The sequence below is a fragment of the Melanotaenia boesemani genome, chromosome 8 (assembly GCF_017639745.1).
Source record: "Melanotaenia boesemani isolate fMelBoe1 chromosome 8, fMelBoe1.pri, whole genome shotgun sequence".
NCBI classification, from domain to species: domain Eukaryota; kingdom Metazoa; phylum Chordata; class Actinopteri; order Atheriniformes; family Melanotaeniidae; genus Melanotaenia; species Melanotaenia boesemani.
Genome location: NC_055689.1, coordinates 3,893,268 through 3,917,160, shown reverse-complemented (window position 1 = coordinate 3,917,160; position 23,893 = coordinate 3,893,268). Strand labels below are relative to the sequence as shown.

The following is a 23,893-nucleotide window of genomic DNA, read 5'->3' as shown; positions in this document are numbered from 1 at the left end:
AAACCAGTGTGTAGCAGCTTTTAATCCCAGTATAAACCAGTGTGTAGCAGCTTTTAATCCCAGTATAAACCAGTCTGTAACAGCTTTTAATCCCAGTATAAACCAGTCTGTAGCAGCTTTTAATCCCAGTATAAACCAGTGTGTAGCAGCTTTTAATCCCAGTATAAACCAGTGTGTAGCAGCTTTTAATCCCAGTATAAACCAGTGTGTAGCAGCTTGTAATCCCAGTATAAACCAGTGTGTAGCAGCTTTTAATCCCAGTATAAACCAGTGTGTAGCAGCTTTTAATCCCAGTATAAACCAGTGTGTAGCAGCTTTTAATCCCAGTATAAACCAGTGTGTAGCAGCTTTTAATCCCAGTATAAACCAGTCTGTACCAGCTTTTAATCCCAGTATAAACCAGTGTGTAGCAGCTTTTAATCTCAGTATAAACCAGTCTGTAACAGCTTTTAATCCCAGTATAAACCAGTGTGTAGCAGCTTTTAATCCCAGTATAAACCAGTGTGTAGCAGCTTTTAATCCCAGTATAAACCAGTATGTAGCAGCTTTTAATCCCAGTATAAACCAGTGTGTAGCAGCTGTCAGACTGGGAGGTAAAATGATGTAAAATGAATGTATGAATAGATGTAGCAGCATAAAGGTCGACCAGAAGAAGAAAGCAGAATTTATTACTAACAGAACTTTGTAGAAATAACACACAGATCAACAGTGACCAAGTCTTTTCTCATCTCATCGTTCTCTCAAGTTTTGTCATCTTCATCATCATGTCCAGGTCTAAATAGAGGTCTCTTAGCAACATAATAGTGATAGTGGTCTTTTTATGATGAAATGTGATAAATAATGATGTTATTATTATAATGCTGATCATTGTGGATTTACCAGATAGTCTCTGGATAAAACTAGATTTAGTGGCTGGATTGTAAACCTCCTGGATGGGATAGAAATGCCTGGAAAACTTCCGTTTTTCACAAACGTTACTGTTCTGGTCGTCTCTATTGCTGTGTGACGCATCGTGGCAGCCTCCTCCCCCTCCCTCTCCTGTTTTTCTTTTTTCCAGCTTTTCTTTCGCTATCACCGTCTTTCTTGTTGCGTTTGTTAATCGTTCAGCTCAGAAGGAGGAAAGCAGCGTTCGTGGTTCACACTGGAACATATTTACCTCAAAGTATTGTTTTTGGATGTGCTAGCTAAGGTGCTAAGCTACATGTACCAGTCTCATGTCAGTCAGAGCCATGTTACTGTCATGTGAAGCTGAAGATTGAAACATGTTAACAGCAACCTATTTCAGTTAGATATTGTTTGCCTGTATTTCCTATAACTTGTCAGTATTAATGAGGCTTCAGTGACACAGCTGTAAAATGTACTGGCCATCAGACAGACATGCACACATCTCTGAAGATAGATCAGGTTCAGATATCGCTAGAGAGAGTGAAACAGTTAAAGGAAGCAAGGAGACATCTTCTCTAGATTACTGGTGCTGTGCAGATGTAGGAGACGCAGGTCTGATCATTTAGGGGCCATAAATGTGGTGAGAGAAACTATAAACAGGGTCTGGGATACAAACTAGATCAGGACCTTCTCTAACCAAGCAGCTGACAGGTGGTAGAAAAGGATTTATGCTTCAGCTATACAGGGGCGGGTCTAGAAAAGTTTTGATGGGGTGCCAGGCAGGGGCACTGACCAGGAAAAGGTGGCACAAAGAAGATGTATTTTATAAGGTCTTTATAAAATGATCATCTAATGTAAAAATGCAAAGAAAAGCCCCAGTGAGAATTGGCTTTCTGTTGATAGAAAACAGGAAAAACGGGCAGATTTCAGACATAGTCGTGAATAGTCATTAATCATGATTAATCATGAATAATTTGTAAGCTGTATTTGTTCTGATTAAATTTTTTCATCATTTGACAGCCCTAATTTATAACTGTGTTTATTCAAGTCAATTCATAATAATGATGACCTGGCTAAGGAAACCAGCGGACTGGATGAAAATTAGTCTTTGATGCAGTTCTCCATCCTGAGCTGCACAGGGCGGCGGGCAATGGTGGAAAGGAAAACATCCATCAGGACCAGAACCAGGAAGAATGGCCATTTTCCTGGACCAGTTGAAGGTGGAAAGGACAGGCTTCCCATGTGGAAGGCTCCTCTGAATCCAGCTTAGAAACCTGCACGTTTGGCCTGTAGCGAAGGCTGCTGGTGATGCATCCTTCGCAGCTTCTTTTCTTGAACACCGTCTCACCCACGGGTACCTGATCGTACCGGAAGCATGTTCTTCTTTTTGGGGATTAATTTTGTTCTAATAAAGATTTATTCAGCCGTGATCTGATATTTACTCATTATGCTACGAGCCAGCGTCCAACTCAAGCATTTGCTGGCGTGAATCGCTCCACGTTTGCAAGCTGAGCTTCAAATGAAACTCAGATGTGTTGCTTAACTTCCTCCATGCTCCCAGGTTTTCCATAGTTTTCTTTTCCTTCACACTCGGTTTGCCTTGAGCTGGTTAATTTATTGCTTCCTCGGACAGGATGCCAGAGAGAACAGTGCGTTTTAAAGCCAAAACGGATAAGCCTATGTGTCGTCCACCACTTGAGCCAACACAGTCCTTTCCTTTTTTTATGACAGATGGGCCGAGCACCACAGCAGGCACATTGGCCATGAATTACCTTTGCTTTAGCCACTCATCTTGTCGGAGCTAAGGCTATTACTTTAAGCTAAGAGCTGCCCGTTTGGTGTCATCATACTTTACAATTTGTTGTGCATTGCTTCTGCAATCTGCAGGGAAAGTAGAAGGATTCTTCTAGCTGTTACCATGAGTTAAAGTATATTTTTCAATTTCCACAAACAGCTGATTAACATTCACCTTTACACCTGAGCCCCTGGCCACAGGTAGAAGATACACAGTAAATTGCAATGAAAAAGTGGTTATTCCACTTAAATATCTGGCTTCTAAACCCAGAATCAGAGGTTTGATTTATTCAAAAGAGACAATCATCAAAAAAGATTTTTCAAACAAGTAAAAAGAAAAATTCAGAGCCAAGTAGGTGCTGTTTGATGCAAGCCGAGTCTTTGCTCTGTGCAGAGGCAGGTGAGGAGGACAACCGTTGCCTCCTGGGTTGACAAACAGTGAGACGAACCAGTTGGGCAGCATGCATTCATGTCTGTAATGTGGAGAGACAGGCCCGGAGGAGCACAGCGAAACTCTGACACATGAGAAAGGGGAGGCATGGCGACGGCCGAAGGAAGAATACCATGGCTTTGCACCAACACTGCACTGTGGATTAGAAATGGTCGCGACAGCACGTTACAAATATCATGTTCTCTTCCCTGAAGGAGCAAACTGGCCATGTTTGTGTGTCACAGCTGCACAGAAGCGTTTCTGACTGCACTGCCTTTGCCTTGCATATATCTGGCTAATTCTTTCCACTTCTTAATTGAATATGAATTTAATATTAGCTTGGAGCTAATGTTGGGTTGTGCATGCAGCTTCAACACAAGGTGTCGGATGTCAGCACACGTGCAGAGAAACGTCACATATGAAGTTCTGCATATAGAACATTTTAGGACCAGTCTGGAAACCCAGCGAGGCTTTTTCCTCCTCCCCTCCCTCTCCTCTCCTTGGCCTCACGTTAAATGCCTGCTGAAGTGAACCATGGCTTGGCATTTTTGCTAACTCCTCCCTCCTTTCGTCTTCCTTCTCTCACCCTCAAGTGCTCTCCCCCAATACTGTCTCTGGGCAGCTATAAACCATGTTAGCACAGCCAGTTCTCAGAAAGGAGAGGCCTCCACTCATTCTCCCTGCTCTCCGTCCTCTGCAAAGAAAATACTTTCAAAGAATCCATGAAGAGTGTGGGGTTGGGGGCGGGGAGGAGGAGAATGTGAGGGCTGTGGAGAGGCTGCAAAAGAAGTGAGACGAGGCCAGGCTGCTGCAGCTGCAGGAACCAGCTATATTAAGTTTCTCTGCAGATCTTCGTATTGCTCTGCCGTTGTTTGGAAAATCTGGCATGTCACAGTTTGCAAAGCAGTAAAAATTCCTTCAGAGAATTAAAGTAGCAGTAAATGACTCCTTACTCCTGCATTTGATGCAGTCAGTTAGTTGAGATCAAAAACTGATTTTAACAACTTGTTGAAGAGGTCAATTTTTTCTGCCTCCTGTCTGAAAGGATGTGATTTCGTTGTCGGCACATTCAACTATGTAAAGAACAAAGTGTTTAATAAGAATATTTCATTCATTCAGATCTAGGATGTTATTTTAGTTTTCCCTTTATTTTTTTTGACCAGTGTATTTTGTTTTACCAATTTTATTCTAATTCTGTACCTACCACAAGGAAAGTACCATCATTTCAGTGTGTAGTGTAAAATCTTAATGTTTTGGCTGACCTGCTGACAGTAGTCCTAGCTTCATTAGAAAGGCCTTCATGTGGTCAAACAGCTCAGTGATAATCTGCTTCAGCTTGAAGCTGAACATTGAGCGAGGGGAGAAGGTCTGTGATGTCCACCATGAAAGCCACGTTACAAATCCATCTGTCATCTGTCGGGAATTGGAGGTCACTGCCCTTGGTTTTCAGAAACTCTGCGATGGCATGGCAGAGTTTCTGAGCTCTTTCCCTCTGCTGAGCCAGCCAACTTCTTGGTTGTACAGCACATCACTGTATTGTACATCCACATCTTCTAAAAGGGCTCTAAACTGTGAAAGAGGCTTTGATTGTGTGCAGTTTATGATTTTTTGACATCGTGTGCCTCGTCTCCAAGCCCAGCTGATTTGGCACATGACTGTTCTCGGTGCAGGACACAGAAAAAGATATTCCAGTCTCGGCAATTAGAGCTGAAATTTCATAGCAAGGTCTAAAAAGATGACCCGAAGCCAATCTTTTACCACTTTTATGGAAACATGAATAAAGGCAGTGTTTCCTTTTCTAATGTTGGAGTCACTTTAGGAAAGTTCATTAAATTTTATTTCGAGAAAATGACAGTAAAGGGGGTTTTATCTGACGTTAATCACAGTTTCAGATCATTTTTGACCCAAGGACAACAGGAAAGTTGAGAACCACGTCGACTAAACAACCTCATCTGCTCTTTGTTGAAACAGACGAGTCATAACTCAGGAAGTAAAAACTGAGTCATAAAACACTTTGCTGCACAATCATGTAAAACTACAAATGCCTAGTCTAACATCTGCAACACTGAGTTTCTCTGCTTTTAAAAGCTGAAAAATAATCCCCATTAATGAGGGTTATGCAAAATGTTCATATGTAAAAACAAGGAATTAATACATTTTTCAGTACAAGAAAGCAAATATGAGTCGTTGTGAAAGCTGAGCTTTTCTGAGCTTCAGGCAGTGAAACAAAATAAAGAATAAAAGAAAAGTATTCACTCTCTTCCAACCAGTAAATTAAATAGATTCATTTATATATTCTCTTTTTATGTGATGTAAATTCACAGATAAATTATTCCTAAAGACTCAGAGCAGAGTAGAAGGAGCTGTAAACTTAAACTTTTCTGCAAAAAGGGAAGTCTTGCAAAAATGAGGGCAGCCCCTGAATCTTCTTAGGGTTTAGAAGGCGGTAACGGCTTGTTTTTGGTCAACAAGAAGCACCTCTTCTGCAGACTGCATGCTGCTAGTCAAGCACATAACTTTACATGACTGTTGTGGGTCATTTCAGGCTTTGTTGTGCATCTTGTCAAGTGATTTTTACAGGCAAGATGACATGACTTATTTTTAGGTTCTTCTCACTCTCAAGTTTCATAAAGTTACTTCAATTGTTACAGCTCGGCTCCATTGCTGCAACAAAAAGTGAGGCAGGCACAAGGTGGTGTTTTATAAAACATCATTTATTAAGGAAAAACAGCTTAAAACATCTGAAGGTCTGTATCAGTGATGCAAGTAGTGCATGGATGTAGGGGAATGTATGTGGAACACAACACAAACCAAACCTGCTGCTTGCACAAAGCGCCGGTGATCTCCCAGGCTGAGCTTCTACTGGTGAAGCACTTAACTAGGTGGCAGAACACAGGCCCAGGTCTGGCTCGTTCCACTAATCACCAGATGGCACCTGCAACACAAAGTCAAAGTGGTGGTGCGGCCGTCACAGTAATTAAATAATGGGATTGAGTTATCCGAGTTTGTTACAAAATCAGAATGTAATATGGTTGGTAAAATGATGGAGGATGCAACAATTGTGTTTTACACAGATCTCTTTGCTCAGTTGGAGGCAAGCAGCCAACAGGGAAAAGCAGAGTAATGACAGCTAAATGTTGGCTGTATATCTCCTCCATCAGTGTGATTTTTCCAACATGTAGCTGGATCTGCTGCATGTTCCCGCTCAGTGCTCTGCGACAGAACCCAAACCTTCTCCTGCTGCAGAAACACAATGGCAGCTCATTCATAGGATGTCACAGGCCAAATTAAACCTCCGGCATTTCCTCACTGTAAAGCCTCAGTTTCTGCTCAGTGTTTTAAAGAATGGCACCAAGTCTCTGGTGTGGCGTTCAAATACAGCAAAAAAAGTAGAATTTTACAGATACGACATATAAAGACTGTTTTTATTCATCACCTGGGATAACCAGATTCAGTGGTTCTGTTCAAGGGAGGGCAGAAACAGTGTAGAAGATCTTTATTTTTAAGTTTGTTTCAAGGCAGAACTGAAAATTCAGTTGAGATCAGTTCATTTTATTTATTTTTTATTTTTTCTACTCAGGGCAGGGTCGATAAATGAAAAATGAGTTAAGGAGATCCATTCATGTTTTAAATAAGTGATATGTACATTCCTGAAGAATGTTTCACTTTTTCTGAATCCCAACTTATAAACTATAATGTATACATAGACGTTTGAAAGTTAGTGCAGAATAAATAGTTTCTATTATTAAAATAAATTCTGGCCAACATTTTAACTGAAACTAAAATCTCCTGTATTTATGATCTCTGTTGCCTTGTCTGCCCTTCAGATATTTGAAGGCTGATCTTGAAAAGGTTTTGAATGTTTGGTTAATGAATTAACTTTAAATTGTCCCAAACATTTTCAAGCATGGATTTAACTAAAGGCCAGCTGGTGTGGATGCTGTGTAATGCTGCAGCTCAGGTTTCTCAGCTCTGTCTTCTTAACATATCAGCTATGTGGACAAGCTCATGCATCATGACTAACACGCAGCATGACTGTGCTTCACGACCGTGCATCGTAACCATGCTTCATGACTGTGCATCGTGACCATGCTTCATGACTGTGCATCGTGACCGGGCTTCATGACTGTGCATCGTAACCGGGCTTCACGACCGTGCATCGTAACCATGCTTCATGACTGTGCATCGTGACCATGCTTCATGACTGTGCATCGTAACCGGGCTTCATGACTGTGCATCGTAACCATGCTTCATGACTGTGCATCGTAACCATGCTTCATGACTGTGCATCGTAACCATGCTTCATGACTGTGCATCGTAACCATGCTTCATGACTGTGCATCGTGACTGTGGAAAACACAGGTGATCTCAATTGCAAAGAAGATGCAAAGGAAATCTAGAACAGTTTAGAAAAGAGCCTGTTTAGGATGGAAGCACACAAGGTTGCTGTTTCCATTTTAGTTTTTTACCAACAGACAAAATTGCTGTTAGTTCTTCCCCTGACTGAAGATCAGGATCAGAAAATTCTGAGCTATCTTTAACAGCCGTTTAGAGATTGGGAAGAAACAAAAGAAATGGCTACCTCGTATAAAAGCAAAGGTCTGAGAGACGCGTCTAGGCAGTTTTCATGTTAGACCGTCAGATTTGAAGAAGCAGAGGAGGAGGAAGATAAAAACCTAATTAAAAAGGCCTAAAGGTTGGGAGTTGGGAGAGAGTCTACATAAAGTAAGCGTGAGCAGAAGAGAGCGAGGCTGAGAGACATCCAAAGAATCTGGAGAGAGAGAGAGGGAGAGAGAGAGAGGGAGGGAACTTAGGTGGAATGTGCTGACATGGCCTTTCTTGTCTGAACTCTCCAAATTAATAATCAGTGGTGGTTTAACCGAGCAGGGCCAGAAACCGGAGCCTGCTGCCAAGCCCTGGCCAGGCCTGGTAACAACCTGACCCCACCTCCTCCAGACCCCAAGCCAAAGAGGAGGCGATGCTGGGCCGGGTCTGGCACAGGGCTTTAGCTTGTTTTTATTAAATCTTTTATTGTTCTCTACTCACGCAAAGAACTAAGGAGAAACACAGAGCAGGACGGAGTACAAGGGTGGAGAGAAAAGGAAGAGGGAAGGAGAGAGAGAGAAAGAGAGAGGAGGGAAATTTTTTCTCTCTTTTTCTTTTAGCCCCCACATGATAAGATGTTTGATTTGGTCTGTGGGGAGTTGGAAAGTAGATGAGGTTTGATGAGGTTTGGCTCTTTTAGAGTCCGAGCTGGTCCTGGTCTTTTTCTGGCTTCAGTTTTATCGTCCAGACTACGAGTCTCCACATTGACTCCATGTCTCTCTGTTTCAGTTGATGTTATGAGACGACTTTTATTACGGTTTTATTGAATTCCCCTGCGCTGTTGCACAGAAATGGGCACGCTTGTGAAAGGACACTAAATTTTGGGTTTTATTGCTGGTCTGCACCCACTGCTGCTGCTTAACGGTGGGCTTGTCGGTGAAACTGAGATTTGTCTTGTTGTTTCAGCTGCTTCTGTGCCAGACCTCAGCGAGCAGTTCACGCCACCGGAGACGGCCCCCCCGGCCCTCATCGGCCTCATCCAAGCCATAGAGAAGAGAGGTAAACCCACGTCAGCCAGCCATCGCTCATCTGTCTCCTGCCCTCATCCTCTACTCCTCACCTCTTTTCTAAAATTCATGGGAATTTAGTTTAATGTGGCTCAGGTCTCACAGAGAGCTCTGCGTCTCACCTTGTGTTTAACAAATAATCTCGGCAGGACTCCATTCACAGTTTTACCTCTTATTTCTCCCTTTCTCTTTCATGCTGTGGAAATTTAAAAAGTGACCTAAAATCATGAAAACACAAACACAAGAAAAACATCGACTCAGAACAACAGAGGGGTTTGATAATCGGCTAAATAACTGCAGAGAGGCTTTTCTGCAGACATTTAGTAGCCAGCAGATCCATAAAATAGTTTCTCTGCTTTGCTTTATGAGACAAAAGTGCCTACAAGTTTCCATCATGATATTCATTGAGAGAGGCAGCAGGTCGGTGTGGATGTAAATAATGCTGCAGCGAATGACTTCTCGGTGTTGGATTTCTGCTGCACGCTCTGGCTTTCGCACCTACCCGACAGACTGGCTCGTCTCTAGGAATTTCTTCCGAGACGTAAACTGTCCACACACAGCTTTTCTAAAAGGATTTTTTTTAAGTTGTGAAGCTCATGATGTATTTAGAGTTAATGTTGTTTGTCAGGGAGATTTTAAAACAAGATGAGTCGAATGATGCAGAATTTACACCGGTCTGTCCAGGATTTTAGCTTTTAGCAGCTAAATTATTTTATTTTATTTTGTCATCTAGACTTTAAATACAGCTATGGACACCTGTCCTGTATTTCAAGGTCTTTCTTTATGAATCCACATTGAACTGTTGTGCTCTCTCCTTCAGGGCTGGACTTCAAGGCGTTGTATAGGACAGCTAACCCTGCCTCAGACAGTCCAGTGTACACACTGAGCTCTGGTGAGTAAAGTGATTATATGGTACACGTATAAATCTGCATCTGTAAACTATTCTTCAGTCATTCCTGGTAAAATAAATCTCTTGAGAATACTCCTGTTGCCACAGCATCTTTGCTTTTCAAGCATAAACCAGAGAATGTGTGTCTGTTTTGCTTTGATTGTCTGGACATTAAGGGATGGATATTCTTGCTGTTAGCGATGCGTACGTGTCACAGCTGCCACACGTTCCTAACATTCGTTTGGCACGTAGGCCGCTCCTGTTGACGCGAGTTGCAACATTGACTTGAAACGCGAACACAAGATAAAAATGGCGGATAGTCTTGACCTGCTGGGCCTCGTCCACAACTGCAGGCATTGTGATGATTTCTGCTCCCTTTCGCGCAGTGATAAACAGTGCTTTAACAGTTGGCAACAGATTGGTAAACTTGGCCTTTTCACTATTTCGGAGTCCATGAGGCTGTGCTCTTCCACTAGCAGTGACCTCCAGTATCAAGCAGTTCGGCCGTGCCGTCCTGCAGCAACTATATACACAAACATAGCGGAACGTTGTCGTGTACGCTTGTGTACACAGCAAGTATATTCCAGCCCGAAGACCTCATCTCAGTCAACATTAAGACTCTGACTCTTCATTTCTCCGTGTGCTGTTTGGAGTTAATAATGTCTTTGTGTTCCAGAGGGTGACGTTACCGAGAGGGACTTGAGTTACCTTTCTGAGAGCGTCCTGCAGTACCTGAGAGACCTCCCGTCTCCAGTCATCCCTGCATGTCTCTACCCTCATCTACAGACTGCCGTCATGCAGCAGCAGCTCCTCCAGCAGTCAGCAGGTACATCACTTTTAGCTGTTACAGCTTACAAATCAGACTTTTCTTGCATGCTGAGCTCATTTTGAAGGCAGGTGGTGGGATGGTAGAGTTCAAGAGAACTTATTTAAACATTATTTCACCGAAACTTGAAGTTTGCTTTTCGTCCAGCATCACGTTTCTGTGATGGTTGTTTTTCTTTAGCTGCAGTCTTCAGGAAATAAAGACACCTTTCAGATCTTCTGCTGACAACTTTTCCAGATGGAGCTGTAGCTGGCAGCCATGACAGAGAAGTAAGCCTGGTCCTTGAAACCTCCACCACAGTCCCTCTCCATCACCGTCTCACCTTGCAGTACCTGCTCACACACCTGGCCAAGGTGGCCCAGGCTCAGGACAGCAACGGCCTGGACACACACACTCTGGGGAAGATCTTCGGCCCACTGCTGATACGGACAGGTCCCTCCAGTCCTGGGTAAGTAAAGAAAAGGTGATGAAGGAACTCATTAACTGTCACTGTTAAAGCGTTAGATGTGTTGACTGACAGGTTTCCACTGGATGACGACTTCCCTGCCATGGTGGTGGAGAGGCTGCTGATAGAGAGAACTGCACAGCAAGACCTCCCTCCTCCAGGTAAAAACATTCTTTAAGACAGTGAAGACCCACTGTTTTAGTAAGAAATGCCTTCAGTCATGACTGCTGGGTGTGTTTCCAGTTCTTCCAGCAAAACCAGTCAACTCCAAAGTGGCACCATCAGCCATGACGGACACAAGCAGCATGCTGAATGATGCCGAGTGGTACTGGGGAGATGTTTCCAGGTAAACTTCTGCTACCCAGAGAACAAAAAGTTGTGTATGTTACTGCCTTTAAAGTTTATAAATGATCCCAGTTAGTTTTAAGGGTTAAACATGCTGTGAAATCTGCAGAGAGGAAGTGAATGAGAAACTACGGGACACCCCAGATGGCACCTTTCTGGTCCGAGACGCCTCCAGTAAGCTGGAGGGCGAGTACACGCTCACCCTGAGGTGAAGCCACAGTGTAAACACACACACAGTCAACATGTTGGACCATGTCTCCCGTCAAGTCCGGCCATGTTAACTGGTTTTCTGTCTCGCCCTGCAGGAAAGGGGGGAACAATAAGCTTATAAAGATTTACCACAGAGATGGGTGCTATGGTTTCTCAGAGCCTCTGACCTTCCTGTCCGTAGTGGAGCTCATCAACCACTATCGCCACGAGTCTCTGGCTCAGTACAACACCAAGCTGGATACCAAGCTCCTGTACCCCATCTCCAAATACCAACAGGTGGGTGACTTCCCCCAAGTTGCAAAAAAGTTGTGTAACATTTAAAACAAAACAAAAAAAGCAATGATTTCCAGATGTCCTCAGCCATATTTTACTCCCAGTAGCAACATTTCAGATGATGAAACGGAGACGTTTCACCATGAGATGAAAATATGAGCTGATAGCAACACATCTGGAAAAAGTTGGAACAGGAGCAACAAAAGGCTGGAAAAGTACCTGGTACAAACCAGAAACACCTGGAGGAGCATTTGACAGCTAATCAGGTTACCTGGCAACAGGTCAGTAACATGACTGGTATAAAAGGAGCATTTCAGAGAGGCAGAGTCTCTCAGATGGAAAGATGGACAGAGCTTCACCAATCTGAGACAAACTGGATCTAAAACTGTGGAATAATTTCTGAAAAATGTTCCTCAGACTTTGATGATCCACCATCTACAGTGTAGAATATCGTCAGAAGATTCAGAGAATCAGGAGGAATCTCTGTGTGCATGGGACACGGCTGGATGCTGGTGATCTTCTACGTTAAAAGCAGACATGGTTCTCTACTGGAAACACCTTTTTGACAGTCATCTTATTACCTTCAGAGAAAACATTCTAAAAAAAACATCCCACAGAGGAAAACAAACTTTAGTGTGCCTTTAACACAAGGATTTCAGCTTCTCCTGCAGTCTCCCTTCCTCTACCAAACCTCACCTACCGACCTGTTGTTTTTCACATCAGGTACTGAGGCAGGTTTTCGGGTCTAAACGGCAGACAGTTCTCAACACAGGCTTGTGACTGCACCTCATAGAAATGAGTTGAAATCTGCACTGATGAATATCTTTGTACTAAAATCTTCATTTTGTAAACATTAGATCCACTTTGTTCTGTGTCCACTGCCGAAGTAAATGTGAGCTTCCATTGTAAACATGTTTATGTGAGGAGAAATCACTGTGCCATCAGGCGGAGGAAAGCGTTAATAGCACAAATTTACATGAGTTGATGAGGTGTAGATGAGCCACGAGGGCCTTACGAACATGTTCGCAGCTGTGGGACTTCTAGTGTTAATTTGGTGACAAATCCCGTCAAATTACTTTTAACACATTCATATAACTCCAATTCCAAAAAGTTGTGTTTTCCTTATAAAATATAGACAAAAACAGAATTCAATGATTTATAAATCTCAGCAACCCAGATGTTATTTGTAGATGTAAGTCAGAAATGCTTCGTTGTTTGGCTCCTCAAAGTGAGTTTGCGGCTGTTTTTATTCTGTGTGACTCAGCTGGTGAAGGAGAACAGCATAGAGGAGGTGGGAGAACAGCTGAAGGTCTATCATGAGCAGTTCCAGGAGAAGAGCCGCGAGTACGACACTCTGTACGAGGAGTACACTCGAACCTTGCAGGTGTGAGCTCCACACATGGACACATAAAACTCAGGCGTTTGTTGACTCGCTAGGAAAACAATCTCAACAAGTCTCTCCCTCTTTTCTACAGGAGCTGCAGATGAAGCGCACGGCCATCGAAGCCTTCAACGAGACCATCAAGATCTTCGAGGAGCAGTTTGAGACTCAGGAGAGATACAGCAGAGAGTCTCTGGAGCGATTCCAACGTGAAGGCAACGAAAAAGAAATTCAGAAGTAGGTTTACGTGCAGAGAATGAGCAAAGCTGCAAAGCTTTATTGTCATTGTTATGCTGTAAACATTAAGGAACACAGGTTTCTGAGATGAGTGAAAAACCCAGCCAATTTTGGAGCCCCATAAGTCAGTCATACTCTCACAGAAACTGGATTCAAAGTTAAAACTGGTCTGAAAAAATAAAACTTTTACTATCTGAGAGGTCATTTTGCTATATTTTAAAATATTGCAGTTCAAGTTTTATGAAAAATCAGGAATGTCTTAAAAATCTTCTCCACTTTGCGACATCACACATGCTAAATATGACCCTCAAAATTTTCTAAAGCAAACTCTAATTGCTTTAATTTACTCCTCCCCCTCCCTACCCCTGGTATGGGGTGAAAACGTTGCAGTAAGAAATAAGATACCCCTACTTGATCGTTATAGGTCGTCACAAGTGGTCGCTAGTTGCTACTAGGGTTAGGCCGATACCGATACTAGCATCGGAAATACTTGCCGATCCTTCCAAAAGTCAGGGGATCGTTATCGGTGAGTATTTCTGTCTAAACACCATCCGTTACCATGGAAACGGAATCATAATTCTTTGTTTCCTGCCCAACACGACCACACACAGACAGGAAGTTACACAGTCCTGCATGACCGTTGTTTTGAGTCGGAAGACGGAGAAGCAGCTGCATGTGAGTCACTGTTGTGCTAACATTTAGCATTAATGTTAGTAATTTGCTGTCATTACTCATTAGAAAATCCTAGCTAAACAGCGACATGCCTCAAATGCAGGGCTGAAGTTTCCAGAGGCGACATGAACGCTGCCAGATTTACCAGCAGAGACTGTATAAAGCATTTTGGTTAAATCAAGTAAAGGAGCACAAGTTTGTTGCCTTAAAGGAAATGTGCAGCGAACTACAGCAAAAACAAACGTTGGCAAAGGCTTTTAAAAAACATGACGACTCGTCAGCAGGACGCCAGAAAGCCATCCTAGAATTTATTGTCCTGGATTAACAGCCCTGTTCTTGATGGAAAACGTTCACTGTTCATCCAATTTCAAGACAGTTTTTAATAGAAATTCTTTGATCCAAGTTTATTTACTCAATAATTAAAACAGTTCTGTGGCCATCGTGGAATTCACATGTTAATAAAACATGAATTATATAAATAAATATTAAGGCTGTCAAAAATAAGGCGTTAACAGCAGGAACTAACTTATGTAAATAATTGCATTAAATATTTTAAACTTGAAGTAACGCCCCCTAATCCCCCACACGTTCTTTCTTGTTGTGCTTGTTTATTATTCATCTGAGAAGGAGGAAACTAGCGGTTCCTGGTTCCTCTTATATTTAACTCAAAGCATTGTTATGGGACGCACTAGCAATAGTTTATCAGTCTCATGTCCATCAGATCCATGTCGCTGTCACGTGAAGATGAAGAATGAAACAGAATTTATAGACTCTTAATGAAATAACACTGGTATCGGATCCGTACTCGGTATCGGCAGATACCTAAACCCCAGGTATCAGAGTTGGTGTCGGACAGAAAAAAATCGGAACATCCCAAGTTGCAACGAGAGACAAAGTGACAAGTATCAACCAAAGGGCAACAAACTGATGACATCAGAGCGATTATAGCTGTTATCGTTGACATATTTCTGGGTTTGTCTTAAATAAGAAGAATAAACAAAAGGAGACGTTATGTTACAATTAGGGCAGTGTAGTAATTCATTACATCGTTGCTGCTGTGCAGTGATGTAGTGAAGATGTCTCCACGTTTCCATGACAGTGACACGGAACTGATGAGACTGATAAATGTTTACTTAGCTACTTTAGCTAGCGGGTACAAAACCGGTGTGAACCATGAACCGCTAGCTTCCTCCTTCTACGATAAACGCAACAAGAGAGACGGTGCTAGCGACAGAAAAGCCGATCAGCTGATCATGTCAGCCGTCATGATTCACAACAGGGGAGGGAGGGAGAGGAGGCTGCTACCCTGGGCAGAGCAGCGACGACCAGAGCAGTGCAAACCACGTGAAAAAGCCCTCTCACCAGTAAAGTGTTGGTGTTAAAGCATCATCATCTCACTGTATAGAGCCCGTCAGCTTTTTCTATTTTGCCCTTAGACACCTCCATGTCTCAGCGTCACTAATCACGGATGCTACGTCGCTAAATGAGTTAAAAATTTTCACGCAATTAATACATGAATTAGTGCCGTTAACGCGTTAGTTTTGACAGCCTTAGCGACATTAGCAAAGAAGCTTACATTAACGTTAATGAATGTTGGCAATTTAGACAGCAGCCCTATGATCAACAGAGCCACAAAGAAATGGAACACGAGATTGTGAAAACTAGTTTAAATTATTTTTTACATCCTTATTGATGCTGAATAAACATTTCTGCCCTGCCTGCCTTCTGTCGCCATCTTTGCTGATATAACCAGTGTATTTTCTGTGGTTTTTTTATACCTCTTCCTTAGAAGTTTGGTCCTGGGCTGTCTTCATTTGGTGGGCTATGTGGCCCTTAGCCCCGCCCCTTACCCCAAAAAGAATTGAGTTAGCCCCTCCCCTAACATGAACATGCTAAACACGGGTGGAGGCGCTGAGAGGATTAAATGGGATTCCGCCTTAGTGTCTGTTTCTGAGTGACTCAGCAGGCAGAGAATACTTTGTGTGTTATATATTACTGTTGCTGGATGGTGTGTGCATGATTCCAGTGCTACACACACAACTGCACATACTTGTTGGCGTTGCCTTGACAAGAAACACATGTCTACATGTATGTCTGTCTGCAACCCCTCCCTCACACTCACTTGCTCTGTCCTAATACCAACCACTTACATGGCAGCTGCTTCTCTCTGACATTTCCCATCATGGCTGCTCACTCGTATTGCCTGTTTTATGCAGTTATATGTATATCTAAGAGGACAGTAGCAGTTGTAGCAGCAGTAATAGTTTTAAGTGTCAAGGTTTGTATTTCTCTGTTAGGATCCAGAGCAACTCGGAGCGACTGAAGTCTCGAGTGAAGGAAATTCATGACAGCAAGCGTAAGCTGGAGCAGGACCTGAGGCAGCAGGTGTCTGAAAACAGAGAGATCGACAAGAAGATGAACAGCCTCAAGCCAGATCTCATGCAGCTTCGCAAGATCAGAGACCAGTACCTGATGTAAGGATGGTTCATAAAAGATTCCTCCTACATCCTTACATACATCAGCACAAATATTCAGCATGACATCTGCTGTGTTCTTCCTGTCAGATGGTTGACACAGAAGGGAACAAGACAGAAGAAGATCAATGAATGGCTGGGAATAAAGAACGATGCTGATGAGTAAGTGTCTGAGTTCAAGCGGCAGCTCGGTGTCTTGGGCTGTGACGGGTAAGCACCAAATGGAGGCAGATGTTAAGCTGAGTATTTGAGTTGTGATCTACATCTGTCCTCAGCTCCTACTCGCTGGAGGAAGACGAGGGCACGCCGCACCATGACGAGTGCACCTGGTATGTGGGCGACATCAAACGGACCCAGGCTGAGGAAATGCTGAGAGGCAAATGTGACGGGACCTTTCTGATCCGGGAGAGTCAGTCTCAGAAGGGCTCCTACGCCTGTTCTGTAGTGTAAGTTTGTCTCTGTCCAATAGTAAAATATCTTTGATGTAGCACCTAGCTGCACCTTTTGAGATGATTTGTTCACACATGTTTTACTGTTACACCAGCAAACAGTCTCATTCTCTAAAAGAGGGGTGTCAAACCCTGGACCTCAAGGGCCACTATCTTGCAGGTTTTTGTTGTTTCCCAGCTGAAACAACAAAAACCTGCAGGACAGCGACCCTTGCAGACCGGAGTTTGACACCAGTGCTCCAAAACATCGGTCCCACAGACATTTCCCATCACTTTGTGCATCTTTGACTCTGCTTCTCTCTGTTCTAGTCCTTCTTCAGCCAGTCATTGTTAAAACACTGTGGACCGAGATCAGATATGAGATTCAATTCAATTCAACTGTATATAGCGCCATTTCACAACGTCATCTCAGGGCTTTACAGACAAATCAGTTCCAGCCAATTCATAATCACTAGGTGCGTTTCCATTACTCCTACAATTGCGCAAAAACTAAATATCGCAATAAAAAACGGTAATGGAAAAACCTACATTTAAAAAAAACCTTCACATATCACTAGCTCTCATGAGGTGGTTTTTCAGACGTGTCCATATAGAAGTATATCGCAAAAGTGTAATGGAAACACTTTTCTCGCATTTACGCTTCACCGGACGTGACGCAGCGGGTCACGTGATCAGTTCGTTTCAAATAGAGATGGCGCAGTCTGAGTAGACGCAGGAAGAGATGGAAATCTTTTTACAAATAATTAAAGAAAAAATAGAATCGTCATCCTTGATAGCAAACAACGGCGAAATTCAGTTTTACAAAGATTTAGAAATCTCTATTCTCCTCAAAGTGGAGTCTCACTGGATGAGATTTTACAAGAATAACGGCTAATGAGCTAAAACACCATTCAATGGAAACACCTGCAAATCGCAATTACACGTTATCGAAATCTTAGAAATGTCGCTTTTATTTTGCAAAATAGTGTAATGAAAACGCAGCTACTAACAGCCTCGTTAAGGAAAACCAAGCAGATTGCATCCAATATTGATTCGATCCTGCCCCCATCCTGAGCTGCAAGTGGCGACAGTTTTTTAACAGGAAGGAAGAACCTCCACCAGGACCAGAACCAGAACCAGGACCCGGCTCCTACTGCCTGGACTGGTTGGGGTGGAGAGGACAGGAAAGAGAGACCAGCAGACCCTGCAGCTTTTATCCAGAAAGACCTGCTGAGAGGAGAAACTGATGCTGATACTGTCACATGTTTCTACATGGAAGAAGAGGAGCAGAGGGATGAAAATGAAGAGCTCAGTGCATCATGGACGTCCTTCAGCAGTCTATGGCAGCATAACTAAGGGATGGCTAGAGCCCTCAAACTATCAAGAAAGAAAAGTTTAAGCCTGATCTTAAAGGTAGAGAGGGTGTCTGCCTCCCAAACCTGAATTGGGAGCTGGTTCCATAAGAGAGGGTCCTGATAGCCAAAGGCTCTTCCTCCCATTGGACTCTCAGAGACTCTGGAACCACAAGTAGACCTTCAGTCTGAGAGCTAAGAGCTCTGTTTGGAATATATGGAACTATGGGAGCTTTGATCTACAATGAAGCCAGTCATGGGGAGCTTTATTTAACAGGGAGCTGATAAAGAGAGCTTAAACTGGAGAAAAATGACCTCTCCTGCTAGTTCTCATTAAAACCCTCGCTGCAGCATTGTGGGTCAACTGGAGACTTTCAGTACTTATTTGGGACAGAACATTAATCTGGAATAGCGGTAATCTAATCTGGAAGTAATGAAAGCATGGAACAGTTTTTCTGAGACAGGATGTCCCTTGGTGGAAGAAGGCAGTTGTTGCTGACCAGGTCCATCCCAAACCTGCAGCAACTGTGTGATGGTGGACCCGATGAAGAGGACGATCCGGTACTGGAAGGCGGTCCTGATGAAGAGGAGGACCCAGTACTAGAAGGCGGACCCGATGAAGAGGACGGCCCGGTACTAGAAGGTGGTCCTGATGAAGAGGACGACCCGGTACTGGAAGGTGGTCCCGATGAAGAGGACGATCCAGTACTGGAAGGAGGTCCTGATGAAGAGGACGACTCGGTCCTGGAAGGCAGACCTGATGAAGAGGAGGACCCAGTACTAGAAGGCGGACCCGATGAAGAGGACGGCCCGGTACTAGAAGGCGGTCCCGATGAAGAGGACGATCCAGTACTGGAAGGAGGTCCTGATGAAGAGGACGATCCGGTACTGGAAGGCGGTCCCGATGAAGAGGACGGCCCGGTACTAGAAGGTGGTCCTGATGAAGAGGACGACCCGGTACTAGAAGGCGGTCCCGATGAAGAGGACGGCCCGGTACTAGAAGGTGGTCCTGATGAAGAGGACGACCCGGTACTAGAAGGCGGTCCCGATGAAGAGGACGGCCCGGTACTAGAAGGCGGTCCCGATGAAGAGGACGGCCCGGTACTAGAAGGCGGTCCCGATGAAGAGGACGACCCGGTACTAGAAGGCGGTCCTGATGAAGAGGACGACCCGGTACTAGAAGGCTGTCCTGATGAAGAGGACGGCCCGGTACTAGAAGGCGGTCCTGATGAAGAAGATGATGGGTGTAGGTATACAGATATAAATTATAATGAACTATTCCACGACGGGAAGAAAACGGCAGCGTGTTGGCGAGCAGCTGGCTTTTAGATTTATCTGCGGGGCCACAGCAGCGTTAAAGCTTCAGGGACATCATACCCAGCTTGGACCTGCAGTAGTGATGCTACAGGGTTATTATTTTCCCCCAAGCTTCCCCATGTATGAGTTTGGTCCTGAACAAACCATTTAAAACCATTCCCTTAAACCACACACACATTTTTCAGGTCTGTGGGATTGGAGTTTGCTGCATAACACACACACATTTAATCTTTTCTTGTGTGCATGAGTCACAAATACAAGCAGAGTTTTAACAGAACAGATTTAGCTCTGTTGTGCACAGTTGTTGTAATGCCAGAATTTCCCTTTCGGGATGATGATGAGCCCGTATTTAACCTGAACTTTTTCCTTTCCAGTGTGGAAGGCGACACGAAGCACTGTGTCATCTACAAGACGACCACGGGTTACGGCTTCGCTGAGCCCTACAACCTGTACTCATCTCTCAAAGACCTGGTGCTCCACTACAAAAACGTCTCCTTGGTCCAACACAACGACCAGCTGAATGTAAATCTAGCCTACCCAGTTCTGGCCCGTTCTCAGAACCAGAACCAGCATCCCAGATGAATTATCCAACAGCCAGGGTGGGGAAACCTTCCCTCACATCCATGAGGGAAAAAAGAACAAACTGACAACACTTGTTTATTTTGTTTAAAGTTGCAGGAAAAATTGAGTAACAGTAAAACAGAAGAAGAAATGATATATTTTCAGCTGGAGTCTGGTGCTTCTTTCCCACACCAGTCCCAGTCCAGTTAAGAGCGCTCCATGCTTCGCAGCATGCCTCATAATAAGCACACTACTACTGATTACAGGACACTGCACAGGTCAGCCTGGCTCCTGGTCTGCGTCTCCACTTTTATATCAGCCGGCCACAGCTGGACAGCGTCAAAAAATATGTGTCAACAAAAGCAAAATAAGCACACAAAAATATTTTCCAAGGTCGTAGGGAAAGAAGTGGAGAGACCAGATGGTGGAGGCGATTTTTGTCTTTATTTTAGCCTTGAACACAAGATAAATTTCTTTAGACAAAGGCCCAATCTGTCATCCCCAGACTGCCTGCAGACAAAAGCCTGAGCAGTTCTTCGTTGAAAGGACCGGCTCGGCCAAGCCAGGCTGGAGGCCGACACATCGGAGGAGTTTGTTTAAAAGAAGACTGATTCAGTTTAAAGCTTGCATAAGTGCCATAGTTAATAGCTTTGAATGACCACAAGCCTGTGTCAGTGTGACATCATCCAGGCTCGACAGAAAGAAGGTGAACATGTCAACATGAACAAAGCTACAGCTTTAAAATATATTCATACAGGTATATTTTTTATCAAACTGTCTTTATTTCTGACTGCTGGAGTAAAACATCCAGTCTGGGAGGAAATGCATGGTACATTTTTGGTATGTTGTGAATTTAGAATAACTTTTAAATCACAAAAGGAATCTGTATGATTCCGGTTTTGCTGTAGCACCTGTAGCCGTGGACACATGGAGCTGGAACAGGACAAGTTTTATAACCTGTGTCTCCAGCTTAGTAACTGCTATCCGTTTTTTAATCTGCAACAGCAGCTACAGGTACAGATCTGCATGCAATTTTCAGTCAGGAAATACTCGTCAGTTCACACGTAGGTGCGTAAACCCAGACTTTTCCAAACTTTTCCCACATTTTCTGACTTGATTTGTAGCCGTTCTTGTTGTTAGAGTTGCAGATATGGACGTACAAGCTAGAAAACTCTCGTAGCTCCGTACTGTCTCTTGTTCTGTACGATAAAGACACCCACAGACCATTAACTTGTGCGATTATCGTATCTTAGGTACTAGATTTGCTTTGTCTAGGTAGACTTTTATCATGGTACAGTTTCCATGCAGATGTTTATTTCTCTGTTCATTTTATCATAAGCTTGACAGACAGAGCAGTAGAACATTTATATAAAAAGCAGTAATATAACTGGTGTACAGTATATTTCAGACACATGCAGTCGCTGCGTGACGTCATGTTTTCAGGATTTTTGCTTTGCTCTTAGACTCTGAGGATGCAAATGACCCACCTGATGTGAGCCTGAGGAAAGCTGTTCTCATGTAGCAAGACAGAATAAGCTGAAGCAGTCCTGTTAGCCATTCAGCACGGCCTCCATGGTCTCAGAGATTATCCAGTATCGTATGCATGGAGGTGTTTGTTTGGGTTGTTGTTCATAATCTTTTTTACTTGGACTCGTGGTTGAATTTTGTGTTTTTATGAGACGTTTTAGATTGGCGGATAGGCTCCTCCCACTGTCCTGTGCTGTGTCTGTGATGTTTTTGGTCCGGTTTGAGGTAAAAACCGTCACTTTGAAAGCACAGTAGACGCAGCGGTAAGCAGTTCTTATCATGTGGTCTGTGAAGTTGTTGCTATGAAAAGAGGCTGTTTTTAAACCTTGTTAAGATGAACAAGTATAGATTTTTCATATTTCCTACACAGGATGCTAGATAAAGACTATTTTTGTAGAAGGTTCAGAGAAAACAAGCATGTGATTGTTGTTTATAAGAGGTTGTGTGTTTGGATTAGCTTTCTCTTCGTCTTTCAGCTGATTTTCTGCTCATAAAAGATGACATTCTGTCTGAACATTGAAATCATTCTGCAGTCAGGACGAATTCATTGTACTTTGCACAGTTCTCATGTGTGATGACGATCCACGAATAAAGCAGAGGCCACAGCGATGCTAATGATTTACAGGGCTAGAAAATAAAAAATCAGATAGAAGTGCCTTTAGTCATCTCTTTGCTGTCGTGAGATGATGTCGCCAACTCTGCACGTCACGTAACATCTTCACACGTCCTTCACAGGTCGCCAGTTAGCTAAAAGTAGGAGATGAGAGGGTGTGTGTGTGTGTGTGTGTGTGTGATGAAAATATGAGCATGTGGTAGGAAGGGCTCATTTATTAGCTGTTACATTTTCCCTTTTGATCGTCTGCAGGATGTCGGGCATCCACGCCAGGCGCCCAGCGGTTGTTAGAATTAAACGAGATAAGATAATGTGAACACGTCTCATCAGCTGATCCAGACCTTCAGTGTTTTCTCGTTAAGCTCATTAGTCGATAAAATGTCCATCATCTGGTTTGTTGGACCAACACTTCTGTGACTGCACTTTGTTTTGTTCCACACCCTCAGACGTGTGGAGCCCAGCATCTAGAAACTAACATGCAGCTGGCTGTCGGTGCGTTTTTCTTTAGTTGGTGTTTTGTAGGATGAATAAGGACTGAATTCTTTAGTATGGTGGAGGATACGGTTTACAGAATATGCTTTTGTTTGCAGTCTATAGCGTTGTAAATCTTTAGCTTATGGCTGACAGCGATGTTTTCATTCTAGCTAGTTTTGCTTTGTAAACAGAAACTTGAGCTACAGGCTCATCATGCAGATCTTTCTTTCACTCCAGGTGGTATTAGAGCAACAGCTGATCACACTTGTCTCACAAAGGATTTTCTGCAGAAATATATTCCTGTTGATTTGTTTTTATTGGAAAACACAAAACTCCAGTTTAAAGCTGGATATCAAACTGGTGGGCGTGGCTGGATACCACCAGGACTGAGTGAAGCCTGCTGTTTGCTGACAGGAGGAGAAACATAAAGGTGTTTCACCCCCCTTTAAGGCTAAATGTTCCACCGAAAATGTTCCCCTACCACTGTTTTGCATCTGGAGGAAAAGCTATCCATCCATCTTCTGTTACTTATTCGGAGTCGGGTCGCGGGGGCAGCTGCCTAAGCAGGGAAACCCAGACTTCCCTCTCCCCGGCCACATTCACCAGCTCATCCGGAGGGATCCCGAGGCGTTCCCACACCAGCCGAGAGATGTAGTCCATCCAGCGTGTCCTGGGTCTGCCCCGGGGCCTCTTTCTGGTGGGACGTGCCCAGAACACCTCACCAGGGAGGCGTCCAGGAGGCATCCTAACCAGATGCCTGAGCCACCTCATCTGGCTCCTCTCGATGTGGAGGAGCAGCGGCTCTACTCTGAGCCCCTCCCGGATCCCCGAGCTTCTCAACCTATCTCTAAGGGAGAGCCCGGCCACCCTACGGAGAAAACTCATTTCTGCCGCTTGTATTTGCGATCTTGTTCTTTCGGTCATTACCCACAGCTCATGACCATAGGTGAGGGTGGGAATGTAGATCAACCGGTAAATCAAGAGCTTTGCCTTTTGGCTCAGCTCCTTCTTCACCACGACAGACCGATGCAGAGTCCGCATCACTGCAGACGCCGCACCGATCCGCCTGTCGATCTCCCGCTCCACCCTTCCCTCACTCGTGAACAAGACCCCGAGATACGTGAACTCCTCCACATGGGGCAGGACCT

The 23,893-nt window shown here is 43.8% G+C and overlaps 1 protein-coding gene across 2 annotated transcripts in view; it reads left to right on the top strand.

Moving 5' to 3' along the window:
- LOC121643794 (phosphatidylinositol 3-kinase regulatory subunit gamma-like) overlaps positions 1-23,000 on the top strand; it is a 43,175-nt gene extending 20,175 nt beyond the window's left edge. For both annotated transcript variants that reach the window (XM_041991340.1, XM_041991341.1), the window contains exons 3-16: positions 8,621-8,713; positions 9,542-9,613; positions 10,287-10,436; positions 10,674-10,884; positions 10,957-11,042; positions 11,125-11,227; positions 11,336-11,434; positions 11,532-11,712; positions 12,974-13,093; positions 13,185-13,327; positions 16,297-16,473; positions 16,564-16,635; positions 16,749-16,919; positions 19,945-23,000. In XM_041991340.1, the coding sequence (XP_041847274.1) occupies positions 8,621-8,713; positions 9,542-9,613; positions 10,287-10,436; positions 10,674-10,884; positions 10,957-11,042; positions 11,125-11,227; positions 11,336-11,434; positions 11,532-11,712; positions 12,974-13,093; positions 13,185-13,327; positions 16,297-16,473; positions 16,564-16,635; positions 16,749-16,919; positions 19,945-20,152 (1,886 nt within the window). In that variant the 3' untranslated portion in view covers positions 20,153-23,000. The remainder of the gene's footprint in view (positions 1-8,620; positions 8,714-9,541; positions 9,614-10,286; positions 10,437-10,673; positions 10,885-10,956; positions 11,043-11,124; positions 11,228-11,335; positions 11,435-11,531; positions 11,713-12,973; positions 13,094-13,184; positions 13,328-16,296; positions 16,474-16,563; positions 16,636-16,748; positions 16,920-19,944) is intronic.
- Positions 23,001-23,893: the final 893 nt, after the last annotated feature.